Source organism: Anguilla anguilla, chromosome 8 (assembly GCF_013347855.1).
Source record: "Anguilla anguilla isolate fAngAng1 chromosome 8, fAngAng1.pri, whole genome shotgun sequence".
NCBI classification, from domain to species: Eukaryota; Metazoa; Chordata; class Actinopteri; order Anguilliformes; family Anguillidae; genus Anguilla; species Anguilla anguilla.
The window spans coordinates 54,126,663-54,147,479 of record NC_049208.1 but is presented as its reverse complement, the minus strand read 5'-3'; the positions used below and the strand labels follow the sequence as shown (position 1 = coordinate 54,147,479).

General features: G+C 48.5%; 2 protein-coding genes across 2 annotated transcripts in view; one reads left to right on the top strand and one right to left on the bottom strand.

Moving 5' to 3' along the window:
* The first annotated feature begins 710 nt into the window (after positions 1-710).
* LOC118233685 (sodium-dependent neutral amino acid transporter B(0)AT1-like) lies at positions 711-7,531 on the top strand. Its single transcript, XM_035429534.1, has 12 exons — positions 711-963; positions 1,839-1,979; positions 2,300-2,437; positions 2,855-3,036; positions 3,634-3,744; positions 3,848-3,960; positions 4,182-4,310; positions 4,403-4,559; positions 5,320-5,524; positions 6,217-6,376; positions 6,554-6,716; positions 7,053-7,531. Exons 1-12 carry the CDS (start codon positions 765-767, stop codon positions 7,242-7,244), a joined length of 1,890 nt encoding a protein of 629 aa, XP_035285425.1. The 5' UTR covers positions 711-764; the 3' UTR covers positions 7,245-7,531.
* Positions 7,532-8,583: 1,052 nt separating this feature from the next.
* Positions 8,584-20,817, bottom strand: part of klhl7 (kelch-like family member 7) — a 15,406-nt gene continuing 3,172 nt past the window's right edge. The window contains exons 5-12 of the mRNA XM_035429536.1: positions 20,271-20,446; positions 20,005-20,179; positions 18,886-19,028; positions 17,875-18,115; positions 17,230-17,431; positions 16,534-16,631; positions 16,098-16,404; positions 8,584-11,226 (exon numbers count right to left, since the gene is read on the bottom strand). Of these exons, the coding sequence (XP_035285427.1) occupies positions 10,809-11,226; positions 16,098-16,404; positions 16,534-16,631; positions 17,230-17,431; positions 17,875-18,115; positions 18,886-19,028; positions 20,005-20,179; positions 20,271-20,446 (1,760 nt within the window). The 3' untranslated portion in view covers positions 8,584-10,808. The remainder of the gene's footprint in view (positions 11,227-16,097; positions 16,405-16,533; positions 16,632-17,229; positions 17,432-17,874; positions 18,116-18,885; positions 19,029-20,004; positions 20,180-20,270; positions 20,447-20,817) is intronic.

The window sequence follows — 20,817 nt, the reverse complement described above, 5'->3', positions numbered from 1 at the left end:
AGGGGTTGTGTGTGTGAGAGAGAGAGAGAGGGTCTGGTGAGGTGGGAGGGGTTGTGTGTGTGTGTGTGAGAGAGAGAGAGAGAGGGTCTGGTGAGGTGGGAGGGGTTGTGTGTGTGTGTGAGAGAGAGAGGGTCTGGTGAGGTGGGAGGGGTTGTGTGTGTGTGTGTGTGTGTGTGTGAGAGAGAGAGAGAGGGTCTGTTCTGTTGAGATGGGAGGGGTTGTGTGTGTGTGTGTGTGTGTGTAAGTGAGAGAGAGAGAGAGAGAGAGAGAGAGAGAGGGTCTGTTGAGATGGGAGGGGCTGTGTGTGTGTGTGTGTGTGTGTGTGTGTGTGTGTGTGTGTGTGTGTGTGTGTGTGTGTAAGTGAGAGAGAGAGAGAGGGTCTGGTGAGGTGGGAGGGGTTGTGTGTGTGTGTGAGAGAGAGAGGGTCTGGTGAGGTGGGAGGGGTTGTGTGTGTGTGTGTGTGTGTGTGTGAGAGAGAGAGAGAGGGTCTGTTCTGTTGAGATGGGAGGGGCTGTGTGTGTGTGTGTGTGAGAGAGAGAGAGAGAGGGTCTGTTCTGTTGAGATGGGAGGGGTTGTGTGTGTGTGTGTGTGTGTGTGTAAGTGAGAGAGAGAGAGGGAGAGGGCCTCAGGGGGTGGGAGAGGGGGTCCATAGGTGCTAAAGGTCAGTATAAATGCAGTAGCCTCCCCCTGTACAGTGACAGTCTCACACACACACACACACACACACACTCGGCCACACACCTGTGAGAGGACAAGCTGTGCAGATGAAGCTGAAGCTGCCGAACCCGGGCCTGGACGGCCGGATCCCGTCCCACCAGCAGCTGGAGAAGATGGAGCTGGAGGAGGCCGGGGACCGGCCCAAATGGGACAACAAGGCCCAGTACATGCTCACCTGCGTGGGCTTCTGCGTGGGCCTGGGCAACGTCTGGCGCTTCCCTTACCTGTGCCAGAGCCACGGCGGAGGTAGGTCGGCCTCTCTCACCTGCGCCGGAACCACAGGCAGGTCAAACCCGGGCAGCGCTGGAGGGGTCTGACGTTTACGAAAAAAGGGCGGTTTTGTGAAAGAGTCTCAGTTAGTGAAGTTGTGCTGGGGCGTGCGGTCATAGACACCAGGGCTGGTGGCACCCGTCACTGAACGGATTATCCTGAGCTGCGTCGTTCGCTGCTATTCTAGGCAGACGTCTTGCAGGCACCTAGTGATGTCGCCATGGAAGCAGCAGCTATCGTTGCTAGCCTGAAGTAGTCGGGCTAGCCCAGCTGGCTAACAGACCCGCTTCATGTCGTAAACGAAAGAGGATGCTCCCGTATCCCCGGGGGGCACAAAGGTGTATCACCTTGGTAGGCTACCGCAAAGCGTTGGGCTTTAAAAAACAATAATTAAAAAGTAAGAATTATATAAAATAAAATATGAACTACACAAAGAATTATAAATTAGCAGTAATAATAAGTACATGTAAAATAACTACCATAAATTATGAAACTCACAAGGACAATTATTAAAACAAAATTGTAAAAACAATTACACTCCATTGTAACGAAGGTTGAGATCAGACACTTAAAATGACCAAGAATGAAAACATGTTCCTTATGTAAGTTCAGTTCCTTATGTAATACATTCAGGTTTTGAGGGGCATAAAATAATTTAAAAAGCACCATCAAACATCTTATATTCAAGATGTACTCAAAGTAAAACTATTTTTATTTAGAACTACTCAAAAAGTACAAATCCAGGAAAAAATAAAAACTTGTAACGTGCACATATGAAATGAGCTCCGTCAGAACGGATCAACGCTGTGTTTAATCAAGTTTGGTTGAGCCGCAATTCCCTGTGATCCTAGGTGCTTTCATGATCCCGTTCCTGATCCTGCTGGTTTTGGAGGGAATCCCTCTGTTGCACCTGGAGTTTGCGATTGGCCAGCGTCTGAGGAAGGGGAGTGTTGGGGTGTGGACATCCATACACCCCTATCTTGGTGGTGTAGGTCAGTTTGACAATGATGGACCCCCCTATAAACCTGGGGTTTGTCTGTATAACACAACCAAATGATCAGTTACTGCATATTTTGGGTTACTGCATGAGGACAATGTATACATCAATGTGCAGGAAGACCTTATTGGAATTTAATTATGATTATTATTATTATTATTACTGCATGAAGATAAAATATACATATCAGTAATAATCCACAACACTGCCAGCAAAGCCACAGGCATCCAATCAAACAGCTCCTACAAGCCTCCTCCTTCCTGGCAAAGAGAAAAGAGGACATCTCACCTAACTCTCCAAATTTGTTCTGGGCAGGAATTGCGTCCATGCTGGTGTCCTTCTTAGTGGGCCTGTACTACAACACCATCATGGCCTGGGTCATGTGGTACTTATTCAACTCCTTCCAGGACCCTCTGCCATGGAGCCAGTGTCCCATCAATGCAAACAGGACTGGTATGTCAATCATTCAATCGATCAGTTAATCCAGACATTTTTCTTACAGCAAATTTAAATTTAGGTTCTTACAGTGTTCTGCGGAGTATGTTTTTTTTGAGGAAAAGGAAACATGTGACATAACATTCCATAAAGATTAGTAACGCATTTATGACCAGCATTTCGGGAACGCTATACTTTCAAAACGAGAACAAAATGGGGTCTGGTCACGTGGTCCGGTCACATGTTTGATTGTAAGCCAGCCCACAGGAGGGAACATTCACATAGACTGCCCATGTTGCGTTGAGTACATATTCGTGAACATCCTAAATGAATAAGTCCAGGGACAGTGTCTCATACACACACACACACACACACTCACATGCACACAGTCTCAGGTGCAGCAGGTTTTTACAGTGGGAGTGTCGCCCCCTGCAGGTCTGGTGCCAGAATGCGACCGTAGCTCCCCGGTGGATTACTTCTGGTACAGGGAGACGCTCAACACCTCAGCGGCCATCGAGGATTCGGGCGGCCTGCAGTGGTGGATGGTCCTGTGTCTGGCGTGCGCCTGGACCGTGCTGTACGTCTGCTGTATCCGAGGAATAGAGACCACCGGCAAGGTACGCCCTCTAGTGGCCATGCAGGTGAATGATGTGACCTGTAAGACCCCTCTCAGTGACTCCACCCTTTCCCCTCCTCAGTGACTTCATGGTAAATGGTAAATGGACTGCATTTATATAGCGCTTTTATCCAAAGCGCTTTACAATTGATGCCTCTCATTCGCCAGAGCAGTTAGGGGTTAGGGGTTAGGTGTCTTGCTCAAGGACACTTCGACACTCCCAGGGCGGGGTTTGAACCGGCAACCCTCCGACTGCCAGACAATCGGTCTTACCTCCTGAGCTATGTCGCCCCCCTCTCACCCTCTCCTCTGTGACTCCACCCTCTCCTCTCTCTCTGACTCCACCCTCCCCTCTGTGACTCCACCCACTCCTCCCTCAGTAACTCCACCCTCTCCTTTCTCTGTGACTCCACCCACTCCTCTCTCTGTGACTCCACCCCTCCTCTCTCTATGACTCCACCCCCTCCTCTCTTTGTGACTCCACCCACTCCTCTCTCTGTGACTCTACCCTCTCCTCCCTCAGTAACTCCACCCTCTCCTCTCTCTGTGACTCCACCCCCTCCTCTCTTTGTGACTCCACCCACTCCTCTCTCCCCAGGCAGTGTACATCACGTCCACCCTGCCATACCTGGTTCTCACCATCTTCCTGGTCAGAGGATTGACGCTCAAAGGTTCTGTGGATGGAATTAAGTTTCTCTTCACCCCAGATGTAAGAAAACTGCCCTTAATCACATATTGTTTTAAAATTTTAATAAAAGTGTAAACATGGAAACGTTTTGTGGCCTTCAAAAAAAAGATCTGTGTTTCTCCAGGTGGAAGAGCTCATGAACCCGTCCACCTGGCTGGACGCAGGTGCTCAGGTGTTCTACTCATTCTCCCTGGCTTTTGGAGGTCTCATCTCCTTCTCCAGCTACAACTCAGTGCAGTAAGTAACCATGACTACAGAGTATAACAGTGCAGTATGTAACCACGACTACAGAGTATAACAGTGCAGTAAGGGACCATGACCACAGGGTATAAGAGTGCGGTAAGTAACCATGACCGCAGGGTATTCCAGTGCAGTGAAATGTAATTTATTTGAATGACCTGAGATTCATAGCACACTGTATGTATAGTACTACAACGAAGTGTCTATTTCTTCTGCAGTAACAACTGTGAGCAGGATGCTCTGATTATCTCGGTGGTGAACGGCTTCACGTCCGTCTTCTCCGCCACTGTCATCTACTCCATCATCGGCTTCCGCGCCACAGAGAAGTTCGACGACTGCCTGGCCGGGTCGGTATCGCCGGGCTGGTCTGGCGGCATCTTCAACATCATGTTCATTTCACGAGTGGCTGGAGGTCAGATTCTCTCTCTTTTTTCTCTAGAAACATCCTGTCTCTGATGAACACTTTTGACCTTGCTGAAGGCAACGTCACCGAGAGTAACTATGCAGAAGTTCTTCAGAGCCTCAACAGCACGTCTCCTGAGATCATTCAGGGGCTGAGTCTGAAGACCTGCGAACTGAGCACCTTCCTCAGTGAGGTCTGTCCTAACACTCTGAACTCAACACAGCTCCTACCTGAACTAATACAGTCACTCAACACAGCTTGTATATACACTAACACTCTAAACTCAACACAGTCACTGTTGAGTGGCTGTAATGTAATGTTGGCTTAGCATGTGTTTGTGTTCCTGTGGAATAAGTTAGCTTAGCATGCCCTTGTGCTCTTGTAATGTGTTAGCTTAGCATGCCCTTGTGCTCCTGTGGAATAAGTTAGCTTAGCATGTGTTTGTGTTCCTGTGGAATGAGTTAGCTTAGCATGCCCTTGTGCTCCTGTAATGTGTTAGCTTAGCATGTGTTTGTGTTCCTGTGGAATAAGTTAGCTTAGCATGTGTTTGTGCTCCTGTAATGTGTTAGCTTACGGTGTGTTGTTCTCCTGTAGTGTTACTGTGCATCGCTTTGGATAAAAGCATCTGCCAAATAGGATGTAATATAGTGTTTGTTAGTTCTCCTGTAGAGTGCGTTAGCTTAGCATGTGTTTGTTCTCCAGTACAGCTTGTTAGGTTAGCATGCGTTTGCTCTCCAGTAGAGTGTGTTTGCTTAGCATACGTTTTTTTTCCTGTGGAGTATGTTAGCTTAGTGAGACTTAGTCTTAGACTTAGACTTAGCTTAGCGTACCTTCGTGGTCATGTAAACTGCATTAGCTTAGCATACCTTTGTGCTCATGTAAAGTGCATTAGCTTAGCGTACCTTCGTGCTCATGCAAACTGCATTAGCTTAGCGTGTGCTTCTGTCCCACAGGGTGTAGAGGGGACTGGCCTGGCCTTCATCGTGTTCACAGAGGCTATAACTAAGATGCCCGTGTCTCCCCTCTGGTCTATACTGTTCTTCATCATGCTGTTTTGCCTGGGGCTCTCCACCATGTTCGGGAACATTGAGGGGGTGGTGGTCCCGCTGCAGGACCTCAAGATCCTCCCCAAAAAATGGCCCAAAGAGGCTCTCACAGGTACACCCTTGACAGTGCAAGTACACACCTGGTTGAGCAGGTACACCCCTGACAGTGCAAATACACACCTGGTTGAGCAGGTACACCCCTGACAGTGCAAATACACACCTGGTTGAGCAGGTACACACCTGGCAGATCATGTACACACCCGACAGAGCTGGTACACACCTGGCAGATCATGTACACACCCGACAGACCAGGTACACCCCTGACAGTGCAAGTACACACCTGGTTGAGCAGGTACACACCTGGCAGATCATGTACACACCCGACAGAGCTGGTACACACCTGGCAGATCATGTACACACCCGACAGAGCTGGTACACACCTGGCCGAATCTTTCCAAACAGCATTTGAGCCCCCACACTGAGCCCACTGTTCCACACTGAGATTGTGAGAACGTGAACACCGCCATCTTTAACGTCAGATTTGTCATGGAAACCGTGTCTGTTTGACAGGCGTTGTGATTGGGTCATGGAAACCGTGTCTGTTTGACAGGCGTTGTGATTGGGTCATGGAAACCGTGTCTCTTTGACAGGCGTTGTGATTGGGTCATGGAAACCGTGTCTCTTTGACAGGCGTTGTGATTGGGTCATGGAAACCGTGTCTGTTTGACAGGCGTTGTGATTGGGTCATGGAAACCGGGTCTCTTTGACAGGCGTTGTGATTGGCGTGTTTGTGTTGTACCGCAGGTTGCACGTGCCTGATATCCTTCGCCCTGGCCATGATCTTTGTGCAGAGGTCAGGTAACTACTGGCTGGCCCTGTTCGACAGCTTTGCTGGCTCCATCCCACTCCTGGTGATCGCATTTTGTGAAATGATGGCTGTGGTTTACTTGTATGGTGTAGACAGGTGAGTCTGGACAGGTACTCTGTGTGTGAGCTCAGTGTGTATATATATATATATATATATATATCCTGTGATAAACATTAACTCTATAGACTACAGTCCGTCAGCCCAAACACTAAGGGGTACAGGGCTGTGGAACGTGACCCCCTTCGTGCTGATTCCGCTCTCTGCTCTCTTCAGGTTTAACAGGGATATCGAGTTCATGATCGGGCACAAGCCCAACATCTTCTGGCAGGCCACCTGGAGGGTGATCAGCCCCCTCATCATGCTGGTCATCTTCCTCTTCTACTTCGTCACCAAACTCAGCGCAGAGCTCACGTACATCGTGTGGGACCCCAGCTCCGTACGTAGCATGCCTGTTAACCTCACCTCATTTAAGGTTCTAAAGACTCATAATCTGGGGCAATATACCAAAGACTACCTTGGAGTTGTAAAGCCTTAAACTTACTGGTGACTGAAGTTCCAGATACAGTTAACCTTTTTTTCATGTCATTAGAGGTCCATGCTCCAAAGGTAACCTGTGACCTTTTGGTTACAAGACCAACTCATTACCCATTACACTACACTGAGAGGCCACACTGCTAACAGAACTCTTTTTGACGGTGCTGTTTGACTCTGCTCTTTGGCTGTGCTGTTTGACTGTGCTGTTTCACTGTGCTGTTTGTCGCTGCTGTTGCAGGAGAACTTCCCCACGCTGGACACCGTGCTGTACCCGAGCTGGGTCCCCGTCGTCATCTTCATCCTGGCGGGGATCCCCAGCCTAGCGGTGCCCGGCGTCGCCCTGTTCAAATTCACCTACGGCCGCTGCTGCCGGAAGGAGCAGAGGCACAAACGGTCCATCAGCACCGTCTCCGAAAAGGTCGACCCGTAAACCGGTCCCGAACCCCTTCAACGGCAGCGCTTCCGGTAGTGCCTCCTCCGTACCCAGGTGCCCTAACAGGTACCTCAGCTCTGCACGCTTGCACGCGAGGACTCTCTGTCGCTTATGTTTGGTGTGACATCATTGCACTTCCTGAAAGCTGGGCTGTAAGCAATTGTACATAAAAAAACACAAATCATGTGTGCCATGCATCACAACAGATGTAATGAAAATGAAATATATTTTTTTGACATAGAAATGTTTATATATTCCTTTTGTGTAAAATGTAATTTAAATAATTATTGTAGTTATACTGTGCCATTATATTATTAATGAAACTAAGTAAATCATATATTTTAAAACATGTTCATATTCTACCCTTCTCAGTATTAGAAGCGTAAAGTACATAGGCTCGTTTATTTTTCTTGATAATTTTATTTAATTACAGCTATTATATTTATTTGCAAACAGAAATATCCAGTGAGGTATTCCTGTCTTGTTGTTTAGGACTATTGGCCTGGGCTCTACAGGGCTCTCTGTATCACTGCAAAGATACAGGGCTCTTTGTACACAGGCCAAAGATACAAGGCTCTGTGTACCAGTGCAAAGATACAGAACTCTGTACACAGGACAAAGATACAGGGCTCTCTGCACCAGTGAAAAGATACAGAACTCTGTACACACGGCAAAGATACAGAGCTCTCTGTACACAGGACAAAGATTCAGTGCTCTCTGTACACATTTTGTGACACAGTCCATGAAAAACAGATATTATGTACATTTTATTTGACATGTACTTTTACAGCGATTAAATAAATCAGGGATTGCATTTCAGTTTCCTAAGTTAGAACAGGTAGAGGTGGAGATATATACCTTCATACATATATTCAGTAATTCACTAGTAGACAGTAGGTTTTCGCTACATGACCTCTAAAATGTAGGATACTGTTTTGGTCTAAAATGATAGTTGCCTACCTTCTGAAGGTAATAAAAATGTGATATAAATGGCAAAGTGACAATGTTGTTCGTGAAATTTGTGTTTTATATGAACAGTGCTGCATTAAAGGCTTATTTCATGTATTGTGAGGGATGTTTTTATTTGTATATATAGAATGTATGAATATAGAGTGGTTTATTCCTTGTTGACCATGGTTTGACAGCATATTCCATGGAAATGTGCATATTTTAACCACAGGCCGCCACACAGTAATAAGCTATTCAGTTTATTCAGTATGTTCTGATTTTCTGATTAGACAAGAATGCTTGGTCAGGGAAGAACACCTCATGCTGGTAAACGCTGACTTTAGGTCTTTTTCCGCGCCTGTCCTAAGATGCGATTAAACATTAAACAGTTAAGGGCTCGGTCAGTTACATCACACATCCTTGTTTCCTCAGACCTTCGTGATACCGTTTTTTTTTTTAAGATAAAAAGGGCGCTTTGGTGAATTTGGTGACTAATTAATGTCTCTAACTTTGTCCCAGGCTATTTAAGATCACACATTAAATGTACATTTTAGACACTTGCAAAAATAACAGTCAAAATGTCATGGCTTTCCCAACAATCATTTTCAGATTTGAAGCCACTGTTTTTGGAGAAAAAAACGGAAATTGTTTCTGGGTGGGTGTGGTTCTGCTGCCTCCGCCCCTCCACTGAAATCAGTAACTCCTGAGCCCGTTCCTGTAAAACAGTTCAGCTGTTAATGATCCACCATCTCTGCGCTGATGATCACCCGATCTGTACCCGAAAGGGATAAAGGCCTCCGCTGGCTCACGCACCCTGCAATCTGCAGCCTCGAAAAGGTCAAAGTTCGCCCTTCAAAGAGAACCACTTCCTTTTGTATTACCCACAAATCCACGGGACACCTGTACTCCACTTCCACACATAACCCCTCACTTCAACATACATAAAGCTGTAATGCTATGCTCCAACGAATGGCTTTTCCCCAAAGGGAATAGCTGGCATAGTTTAGTTTTAGTACAGTACTAGTGTTATAGTATATGAACAAATATACCAACATTCCATCCATCCATCATCTATACCTGCTTATTCTGGGCAGGATTATACCAGCACTATACCAACTTCAAATCATTCTAGAAGAAAACTCATTTGGTAAAGCACTATTCTGTATCCCCATACACTGTATATAATGTACCATACAGTGCAGGGGTGTCTTATCTGAAAAGGTACCAGTGTGGGTGCAGGTTGTTGTTTTATCCCAGCACCACAACAGCAGATCTACACTACAACTATTAAACCAATCGCGGTCTTCAATTAAGTCCTTTATGGGTAGAATCAGGTGTCTTAGCGCTGGGCTAAAACAGAAACCTGCACCCACGCTAGCCCTTTTCAGGTTAGACTGGACACCCCCAGTATAGTGGAAGGTTTAAAAAACAAAACGATACAACAACAGTGCCACCTGCTGGTCACACATGGCCTACCAGACGAGGTGGGTAACACCACCATAATGAAGGAATCGGCCCCTAAATTTCCTGGTAGGCAAGAACAGCGGAATCGCCCACATTATTCCCCTCCGGCGTAACCTGTGGAGTCCAGGTGTTCTCCTTCAAACACTTTCACACATTTCAGACTGAGCTTCAAGACAGAAGGCTATTTTTTGAGGTTCAAATAAAAGTAAAACAAATTTGCCCACTCACACAACTAAATACACACACACACACACACCTAATTGCTGTAACCATGGCAATAGTGATATCAAAATACTGATGAACTGCTGAGGCAAAGATGTGTACAGTCATAAATTCAAATAATCATTTATTTACCCAATAAAAACAAAACAATATCAAAGAAGATAGAACTCTCCCCTCCACCCATACACCCCAGCTGTCTGAAGCACATGCTGTACCCCAACAGATCAGCAGGGGGCAGTCTGGTAATGCTATACCACCAACCAATCAGCAAGGGACAGTCTAGTGATGCTATACCACCAACCAATCAGCAGGGGACGGCCTGGTGATGCTATACTACCAACCAATGAGCAGGGGACGACCTGGTGATGCTATACCACCAACCAATCAGCAGGGGGCAGTCTGGTGATGCTATACCACCAGCAGGTCAGCAGGGGGCAGACTGGTGATGCTATACCACCAGCAGGTCAGAAGGGGGCAGTCTCGTGATGCTATACCACCAGAAGGTCAGCAGGGGGCAGTCTGGTGATGCTATACCACCAGCAGGTCAGCAGGGGGCAGTCTAGTCCTGCTATACCACCAGCAGGTCAGCAGGGGGCAGTCTGGTGATGCTATACCACCAGCAGGCCAGCAGGGGTAGTCTAGTTCTGCTATACCACCAGCAGGTCAGCAGGGGGCAGTCTGGTGATGCTATAGCACCAGCAGGTCAGCAGGGGGCAGTCTGGTGATGCTATACCACCAGCAGGTCAGCAGGGGGCAGTCTGGTGATGCTATACCACCAGCAGGTCAGCAGGGGGCAGTCTGGTGATGCTATACCACCAGAAGGTCAGCAGGGGGCAGTCTGGTGATGCTATACCACCAGCAGGTCAGCAGGGGGCAGTCTGGTGCTGCTATACCACCAGAAGGTCAGCAGGGGGCAGTCTGGTGATGCTATACCACCAGAAGGTCAGCAGGGGGTGGTTTGAGGGGGACCAGGCCCAGGGTGAACCTCTTGCCTGCGAACTCCTTCAGCTCCTCAGAGGTGAGTTCCCCCTGGGGGGTGAAGAGCTGGTCTGCACCCCCCCCCACAGCGGGCGCCGCCCCACTGACTGCCTGTCCGAAAGAGCCCCCGCCCGTGGCAGGGGGCGTGGCCGACGAGACCCCAAACCCTGGGGCAGAGAAGCTGAACTCCGAAGCAGGCACCCCGAATCCCGCAGGGGCGTCTTTATTGGCTGACGGAGCGCCAAAGGAGGAGCTAGCAAAGGAGAAGGAGGCGGGTGCGGGGGCGGAGCCACCGCTGAAGGAGAAGGATGATGCCGTGGGGGCGGAGCCACCGCTGAGTGATGCTGCTGCGGGGGCGGAGCCACTGCTGAAGGAGAAGGATGCTGCCGAGGGGGCGGAGCCACCGCTGAGTGACACCTCTGTGGGGGCAGAGCCACTGCTGAAGGAGAAGGATTCTGCAGAGGGGGCGGAGCCAAAGCCGGCTGGGCCTGCTGGGGAGGCGGCGGAACCGAAGCCAGTACTGACTGCGGCCTGCGACCCATCAGCGCCGAAACCTGGAGAAAACGGGGGCTTATATTCAGGGAATTCTAATCTCCAGAATTGTTGTACACTCAATAAATATAGAAATGAATGTAAAGGAGGTTGTGGAAAAAAACTGTACAATGCCTTAGTACACGTGTAGTTTAAATAGTCCTCTGTCCACTTTTGGCCAATAGAGAAAGTGCAGAGAAAAGCAACAAGACTGGTCCCAGATGAGAGAGAGTTAAACAAATGCTTTTTTTGTTTTTTAAGTCTCAGTAACAGAAGATTCGGGGGGGGGGGGGGGGGGGAGGGGGTTGCAAAAGGGATCAATAAAGCCAACTGTATCACATTTGATGACAGAGATTAAAGACAATTTCAACAATATGTGCACCATATGAAACTGATTCACATTAAAACTCCAGTAATAACAGAAGGCTAACCTGCTCCGAAGGCGGAACCCGTAGCTGAAAATCCCAGAGATGCAGACTGAGGATTTTTCAGTTCAGCGATCTGTAAAATGCGTCAAACAGGGATTACCTTAACATTCAAAGACCTTACGTCCCCTTTCCACCACAAAACTGCCTCTCCTTCACATCTCAGAAAGGTGCACCAGAGCCATGTTCACTGTGAGTGCTGGGCAGGCCATGTGGAAAAACAGGGGCTCACCAGCGCCGCCCTTGTGGCGGAATTGAGGGTGGTCAGCTCCTGTACTCTGCTTCTCCACTGGTTGGCCAGCTGTTGGACAGTGTCTGCCTGCAACACAAGTCACAGTACCCAGTCTGAGGACCTAACTCAATAAAAGCAAATAGGAACACTTCACAGTAGGTTGCAGCTATACCTGCGTAGTAAAATTGTAACTCATTTTTATATTCAGCATTACAGCCAGCAACGGCCCTTTCCATTTCATTACATGCCCATTCATGAAGTGCACGACATTAGGATAAATCATCTACTGTTTAAACACCCAACCACAGACAGCGACTGCAGCATGTCTGCTCTGGAGTGACAAAGCGAGGAGCCAATAGCAGACAGTGGCGACGAAGCGAGCAGCCAATCGCAGACAGCGACTCACGTAGTTCTGCAAGGTTCCGCTGGCTTGGCTGGAGTAGTATTCCAAACGCAGCTCCTCCGGAGACAGCTCAGTGAACCCTGCAACGCACACAGCTCACACTCAGCACTGAACACTTTAATAAAGCCCGTATCAATGCCATAAACTGGGCCCAAACGCTACTGCACAACACGCTAATGCTAACATACTCTCTAATGAAATAACGCTAAACACATTAGCCAGGCCTGCCTATGAAGATTTTAAATCCGTAAGCAGATACCTGAGAGGCAGGCATTGAGTGGTGAGTAACAGGAGAAGAGCCACTGGCCGGAGCTCACCCACGACTCCATATCCCGACAGACCGTTTCCCTGTGGAGAAAGACCACACCATCTCGCGTCACATCTGCACATCTCATATCACAACACCACACCTCATATCACAACACCACACCTCATATCACAACACCACACCTCATATCACAACACCACACCTCATATCACATCAGAAAATCACATCATATCATAATACCACATCTAATATCACAATACCACATCTCATATCACAACACCACACCTCATATCACAACACCACACCTCATATCACAACACCACATCTCATATCACAGTACCACACCTCATATCACAATACCACATCTCATATCACATCAGAAAATCACATCATCTCATACTACCACATCACATATCACAATACCACACCTCATTTCACAATATCACACCTCATATCAGAATACATATCTCATATAATCAGAAAACACATCACCTCACAATATCACAACATCATCTCACAATAACACATCTTCACATCTCATATCACAACATCATCTCACAATATCACATCCTCACATCTCACTCTAAAACTCTAATTTTATTGCAAGTAAACATCAAGCCTTCTCTTGTGCAAAATGTTCGTGTGTGCACATGCGCATGCGTGTGTGCGTGTGTGTGACAGCACATGCTCAGTGCATGTTGGGTGTGTTAACTCACACATATTTCTCATCGTCGTCCCCTTGGCTGTGACTGCCCCCGCCCTGTGGGGTATTCAGGGTGGAGTATCTGTTCTGGGTGGAGAAGCTGAAGCTGGAGCTTTTGTTGTTCCTCTCTTCGCCCCCTCCCCTCCCCCAGTCGCTGTCCCCGCCCTTGGGGAAGGTGGAGGACTGGATGTAGTCTCGACTCGACGACCGCTGTGAGGGATTTACCCACACCCTGTTCCCATACCCTGGAGATACAGAGCAGAACCCAATCAACAAACAGGAGAATTTCCTGCTTCTTACATCTAAAGACCTTTTATCCAGATCTCCTTTTCCATGAAATACAGTTACATGTTTTATGAAAAGAAAAATCTGATTAAGCACGTTGTTGAAGAGAATTCCACCCAGGAATCGAACAGTCTTAAAGTTACCAACACAGTTCCCTAACAACTACATTACACCAGCTCTACTCACAATACTGCACCTAAGAGAACACGAAAGGGATATTTTTTGGGTATCAAATGTGCCATAGTAGGGAATGTAATTAACTAGCTTGATAAATTAGATCAGGGGTGCCCAATCCAATCCAAAATGCGCCGTTGTGGGTGCAAGTTTTATTTTTGCTTTAGCCCACCATCAAGGCACAAGATTCAACTAATTAAATAATCATAGTACACCTAGAGAATTGCAACCAGGGGGGTATTTCTTGAAGCGGGACTGCGGAGTTAGCTGGATAACTCGGCTGAGTAAAACCCGGAAGCCTCCAAAATCTGGATCATGGGTTTACGTGTCAGTCGGTTCGGTTATCCAGCTACCTCAGTAATCCTGCGCCGTGAAAAAGGGTCCAGGGGTCAATTAACCAACACGCGAACACGATGTATAGTAGTAGTGTGGTAACATCAACAAGCTGTTTTCAGTATTGCTGTGAGAAATATGCGAAAACCCCTCCTGATTACATCTAAGTTACTCAGTGTAGATAGTGATTAATCCACAGTCAACATAACCTAGGCAAATATGCTAGCCAGTCGCTTATGCTGAAATATTTCTTTCGCTGGCTAATTGTCTAGCAAACATTTGCTAGATAAGCGTCTACCACGCACTGGCTGGAACAAAACAAACCGGGCGACTTTCTTTCCCCTACCTCCACGATTACCGGACCGCGGTGGTGGCCGGTTATTATAGCCGCCATATCCGCCGCCGCCGCCGCCACCATACCCGCCACCGCCGCCGCCCCGTGGATGCTCGTCCCAGCATTTCTCACCGTACCGACACCGGCCTTGTAGAAAGAAGTTACACACCGTCATCCTCTCCGATTCTCATAAACACAATGTTATAACGCCGCTTCCGACATTTTCTGCTAATATATTAGGCTAACGTGACAGTGAAGTGGTCCTGGAAAAGGAACAAAACACCATTCACTTCTATAGGAATTCGGTGCTACCGTGAAACATTTTTTAAGAACCGAAACAAGCAACTGTTGCTGGCAAAGAGGTACTTCCGGTTATCCGATTTCAAAATAAAAGTTTTAGGCAACTACGCCTCGTGCCCACTGCAGGACAATCCGGCCAGTGTCGTCTGTCCATGAAATTTCGTTCCAGAACGCTTCTGGCTCCTCTCTATGTTTTCTGGCGAATTCTGGATACTGCTGGTGATGTCACTGACTGTTTTTTGGGGTTCTTTTTTTCACAGCTCTTAAGATTTGTCTGTCATCAACTGCAGTTCTCTTCCTTGGCCGATCGGTACATCCACCGGTAGTTTCTTTTTCAAGACATTCCTAATTGCTGCACTTGCTATGCTCAGTTTCTGTTCCGTCCTTAATGAACTGTTTTGTCCTCAAATTAGTTGTTTCTCAGCCATAGTTAGTCCTCTGGTCTTCATGGTGGTGTATGCCACTGACTCCAAATGCGATCTCCACAGATGATGGAAGAAGAGGAACAAAAAGGATAAAACCAAGACTAGACACTCACTGCTCTTGGATGTGTGAGCAATCCATATAAAAGGAAACACCTGAACAACAGTTAACCCTTGTCACTGGGCTTGCAACCGAAAGATCATAGGTTCGATTCCTGGGTAGGCCACTGCCATTATACCCTTCAGGTACTTAACCTTCATTGCTTCAGTATATACCCAGCTGTATAAATAGTAGTATAAGTCGCTCTGAATAAGAGCGTTTGTTAAATGTAATGTAAAAACGGCAGTTAAACGTACGCATGTACATGCCATGTAGTGAAAGCTGATTGGCTGTACTTTCGTCTCACATTCATCTTCTGATCTCAAATCCTAATGCCTTGAGTGTACAGCAAAAGCAACACATTTGCAATGCAGCAGATGCAGTTCCGTAATGAATATTGCTGAAAGAAACAACATCCATGATGAGAAAGACCACACTGTGCAAGAGCGGATGAGCTTCGGTTTTATTCAATATTTACATATAAAAGACATTCATGTAAAATGAAGCACAGCAAAGGTTTCAGCATAACGGACCCGCTGCTGAAGGGAACAGAACTTACACCGCAGTTCTCCGTGATTGTACCAGTACCTGCCATTTTAAAAAAAACCCTTGTCTTCTTCCTATCCAGAATAGACAGCCTCTTACCCCCCAGATGCTCACAGTTAAAACCACCCCCCCCCCCCCCCAAAAAAAAAGCCCCGCCGGGTTCTATGGCGGGGAGCGGCTACACCGAGGATGAGGATGAGGACGAGGAGGAAGACGCCTCCTGCTCGTTGGCCCCGCAGGTGTCCACCACGCAGATGAGGCAGCTGGTGACGGGGAAGGCGCGCGCCTTGCTGCAGGAGACCCACTTGTCCGCGTCGGTGTGGTACTCCAGGATGTGGCCCAGCCGGCCCACGCCCTGGAAGCCCGCCAGCACGTAGATGACCGAGCCCACCGCCGCGCACTTCACCGTCACGCCCTTCCACGGCATCGGCGCCGCCGGCCGCCACTCGTTCCCGCCGACGTCGTAGAACTCCACCGAGTCCAGACCCCCTGCATCGCCACGGAGACGCGGGGAGGGGGGAGGGGGGGAAAAGGCTGAATGGCTGGCTTTCCCAATCAGGCGAGTTGAAGACATTTATGGCGGAATGACCAACAAGGGAAAACAGCGGCAGAACTTACCCATTCCATTCTGCCCGCCGACCGCGTAGATTCTTTGGTTGACAAACACGAGGCCGTGGTTCTTCCTGGCCTCCCTCATACCGCACAGCTCCCTCCACCTAAAGACGCCAGAACCGCACGAGAGATCAGCACAGGGGTTGCCAGGCAGCGGTGTGAGATGTACAGAGTGGTTGCCAGGCAGCGGTGTGAGACGTGCAGAGTGGTTGCCCGGCAGCGGTGTGAGACGTGCAGAGTGGTTGCCAGGCAGCGGTGTGAGACGTGCAGAGTGGTTGCCAGGCAGCTGTGTGAGACGTGCAGAGTGGTTGCCAGGCAGCGGTGTGAGATGTGCAGAGTGGTTGCCAGGCAGCGGTGTGAGATGTACAGAGTGGTTGCCAGGCAGCGGTGTGAGACGTGCAGAGTGGTTGCCAGGCAGCGGTGTGAGACGTGCAGAGTGGTTGCCAGGCAGCGGAGTGAGACGTGCAGAGCGGTTGTCAGGCAGTGGTGTGAGACGTGCAGAGCGGTTGCCAGGCAGCGAAGTGAGACGTGCAGAGCGGTTGTCAGGCAGCGGTGTGAGATGTACAGAGTGGTTGCCAGGCAGCGGTGTGAGATGTACAGAGTGGTTGCCAGGCAGCGGTGTGAGACGTGCAGAGTGGTTGCCAGGCAGCGGTGTGAGACGTGCAGAGTGGTTGCCAGGCAGCGGTGTGGCGTGTGACTCACTGCTCGGTGCTGGGGTCGTACACCTCGCAGTTGTTGAGGACCCTGCCAGAGACGTTGTTGCCCAGGCTGCCGCCGCACACGTAGATCAGGCCGTCGGCCTCCGCGATGCCGTGGCTACAGCGCGGCATCAGCATGCTGGGCTTGTCCTGCCAGCTCTCTGTGCGCGTGTCATAGCACTCAAACAGGCTGAGCGGGGAGTTACCTTACACAGGACACACACACAAGCATGTTCCTTACACAGGACACACACACAAGCATGTTCCTTACACAGGACACACACAAGCATGTTCCTTACACAGGACACACACAAGCATGTTCCTTACACAGGACACACACAAGCATGTTCCTTACACAGGACACACACACAAGCATGTTCCTTACACAGGACACACACAAGCAGGTTCCTTATACAGGACACACACACACATACACACCCATGTTCCTTATACAGGACACACACACACATACACACCCATGTTCCTTATACAGGACACTCACACACATACACACACACGTTCCTTACACAAGACGCGTACACCAACTTACCACAGAACTACACTATTACAGTCACTGCACAAGATAACTGCAGTCACTGTGCAAGGCTACAGCAACAATCTTAGTAGCCCCCCCCCCCCGCACTCTTACCCACTTCTGACCCCCCAGACGTGTAGATCTTCCCTTTAGAGGCGCAGGCCGCCAAACTGTCGCGTGGGTTGGGGGGGCCGAGTTTGGAGTACCAGCTGTCCTTCACCACATTGTAGCAGTCCATGCGCTTGATGGGGAAGAGCTGCGACCCCCCCAGGATGTACACCACGTTGTCCCAGAAGACTGCCGCCGCGTCTCTCCTCTTCTCAAACGGACAGCGGATGTCCGTCCAGCTGTAGTCCTACGACCCAGAAACTGCCTGTCATCACCCGCCAACCCGTCAGACAGAGCAGTTTATCCACACCAGGGATTAGTCAGTAGTTTCTAGAATGTGAATTTACTTCAGTACAGACAGAGCAGTTTATCCACTGAGGCGGTATCTGTACACAGTGTAGTTTAATCTCTGTAGGCATAGTTTAATCTCTGTACATGTAGTTTAATCTCTGCAGGTATAATTTAATCTCTGTAGACGGTGTAGTTTAATCTCTGTAGGTGTAGTTTAATCTCTGCAGGTATAGTTTAATCTCTGTAGGTGTAGTTTAATCTCTGTACACAGTGTAGTTTAGTCTCTGTAGGTGTAGTTTAATCCCAGTACACGGTGTAGTTTAATCTCTGTACACGGTATAGTTTAGTCTCTGTAGGTGTAGTTTAATCTTTTGTAGTTTATAGGACGGAGTGTAGCACAGTGGGTAAGGAACTGGGCTCGTAACTGAAAGGTCGCAGGTTTGATTCCCGGGTAAGGACACTGCCGTTGTACCCTTGAGCAAGGTACTTAACTGGAATTGCTTCAGTATATATCCAGCTGTATAAATGGATACAATGTAAAATGCTATGTAAAAAAAAAAAGTTGTGTAAGTCGCTCTGGATAAGAGCATCTGCTAAATGCCTGTAATGTAATAATGTAATGTAATCTCTGTACATGGTGTAGTTTAATCTCAGTACAGGCTGTAGTTTAATCTCAGTACACGGTATAGTTTAGTCTCTGTAGGTGTAGTTTAATCCTCCCTCTACCTTGGGGTTGAAGTAGCGGCAGGACTGCGGCTGTGAGCCGCCGAACAGCGCGATGCGGAAGTCGTGTTTTTTGCGACGTGGTCGGCTGCTCTCCCCCAGCTCCTCGCGGTCCTCTGGAGACAGGAGGTGGTAGCGCATCCCACCTATCACCACAGGGAGGCAGTACTGAGTCAATATACAGGTTAATGTGCAGTGGTACAGGTTAATGTGCAGTGGTGTGGTGGTACAGACTAATGTGCAGTGGTGTGGTGGTACAGGTTAATGTGCAGTGGTGTGGTGGTAAAGGTTAATGGGCAGTGGTACAGGTTGATGTGCAGTGGTGTGGTGGTACAGGTTGATGTGCAGTGGTGTGGTGGTAAAGGTTAATGTGCAGTGGTGAGGTGGTAAAGGTTAATGGGCAGTGGTACAGGTTGATGTGCAGTGGTGTGGTGGTACAGACTAATGTGCAGTGGTGTGGTGGTACAGGTTAATGGGCAGTGGTGTGGTGCTACAGGTTCATGTGCAGTGGTGTGGTGGTAAAGGTTAATGGGCAGTGGTACAGGTTGATGTGCAGTGGTGTGGTGGTACAGGTTGATGTGCAGTGGTGTGGTGGTAAAGGTTAATGTGCAGTGGTGAGGTGGTACATGCTAATGTGCAGTGGTGTGGTGGAACAGGCTAATGCGCAGTGGTGTGGTGGTACAGGTTAATGTGCAGTGGTGTGGTGGTACAGGCTATTGCGCAGTGGTGTGGTGGTACAGGTTAATGTGCAGTGGTACAGGTTAATGTGCAGTGGTACATGTTAATGGGCAGTGGTACAGGTTAATGGGCAGTGGTACAGGTTAATGGGAAGTGGTACAGGTTAATAGGAAGTGGTACAGGTTAATAGGAAGTGGTACAGTTTAATGTGCAGTGGTACAGGTTAATGGGAAGTGGTACAGGTTAATGGGCAGTGGTACAGGTTAATGTGAAGTGGTACAGGTTAATGGGCAGTGGTACAGGTTAATGGGAAGTGGTACAGGTTAATGGGCAGTGGTACAGGTTAATGGGAAGTGGTACAGGTTAATGGGCAGTGGTACAGGTTAATGGGCAGTGGTACAGGTTAATGGGCAGTGGTACAGGTTAATAGGAAGTGGTACATACTGATCACCATCTTCAGACATTCTGGGTTGTCCTGGATCAGCGGCTCCGCTTGAACCGTCTTGCTCAGGAAGTTCTTGGACACGAGAGGGAAGCGGACTTTGGCCAGAATGTCCACGATGTACTGCTGCCTGTTCGGCTCGTCATACCTCAGCCACCGGACGGCAGCGTCGTAGATCTACAGGGGAGGCGCACAGACGGGTTCGGAGGGGGCCTCAGGTGTACCCAGGTGTGTCCAGGTATAACAGGCGAATGGGTAAATGGCTCACCTGGTCCTCGGCCCGCACAGTGAGCGTGTCCTGGTTTAACAGGTGAGTGACCCTCTTCACGTCCAGCTGGAGGAACTCGTCCATCTTGTACACCTCGGTGAAATGCTGGTGGATGAAGTCATCGGCAATCCTCTTCAACTCTGGACAGTCTAAGCACTCTGCCAGCACACTGATCCCTGCAAAGACATCCCAGACCTTAAATACAGTTCCCTCACTGTAAAACCCTAATCCGTACAGTACCCTTACTGTAAAACCCTAATCCGTACAGTACCCTTACTGTAAAACCAAAACCCATACAGTACCCTTACTGTAAAACCCTAATCCGTACAGTACCCTTACTGTAAAACCAAAACCCATACAGTACCCTTACTGTAAAACCCTAATCCATACAGTACCCTTACTGTAAAACCCTAATCCGTACAGTACCCTTACTGTAAAACCCTAATCCGTACAGTACCCTTACTGTGAAACCCTAACCCATACAGTACCCTTACTGTAAAACCCTAATCTATTCAGTACCCTTACTGTAAAACCAAAACCCATACAG

Coding starts and splice junctions, on each gene's coding strand:
- LOC118233685 (XM_035429534.1), top strand. CDS start 765: ATGAAGCTGAAGCTGCCGAACCCGGGCCTGGACGGCCGGATCCCGTCC. Junction 3,037..3,633: donor GAATAGAGACCACCGGCAAG/GTACGCCCTCTA, acceptor CTCTCTCCCCAG/GCAGTGTACATCACGTCCAC. Junction 3,961..4,181: donor TCCAGCTACAACTCAGTGCA/GTAAGTAACCAT, acceptor TTTCTTCTGCAG/TAACAACTGTGAGCAGGATG.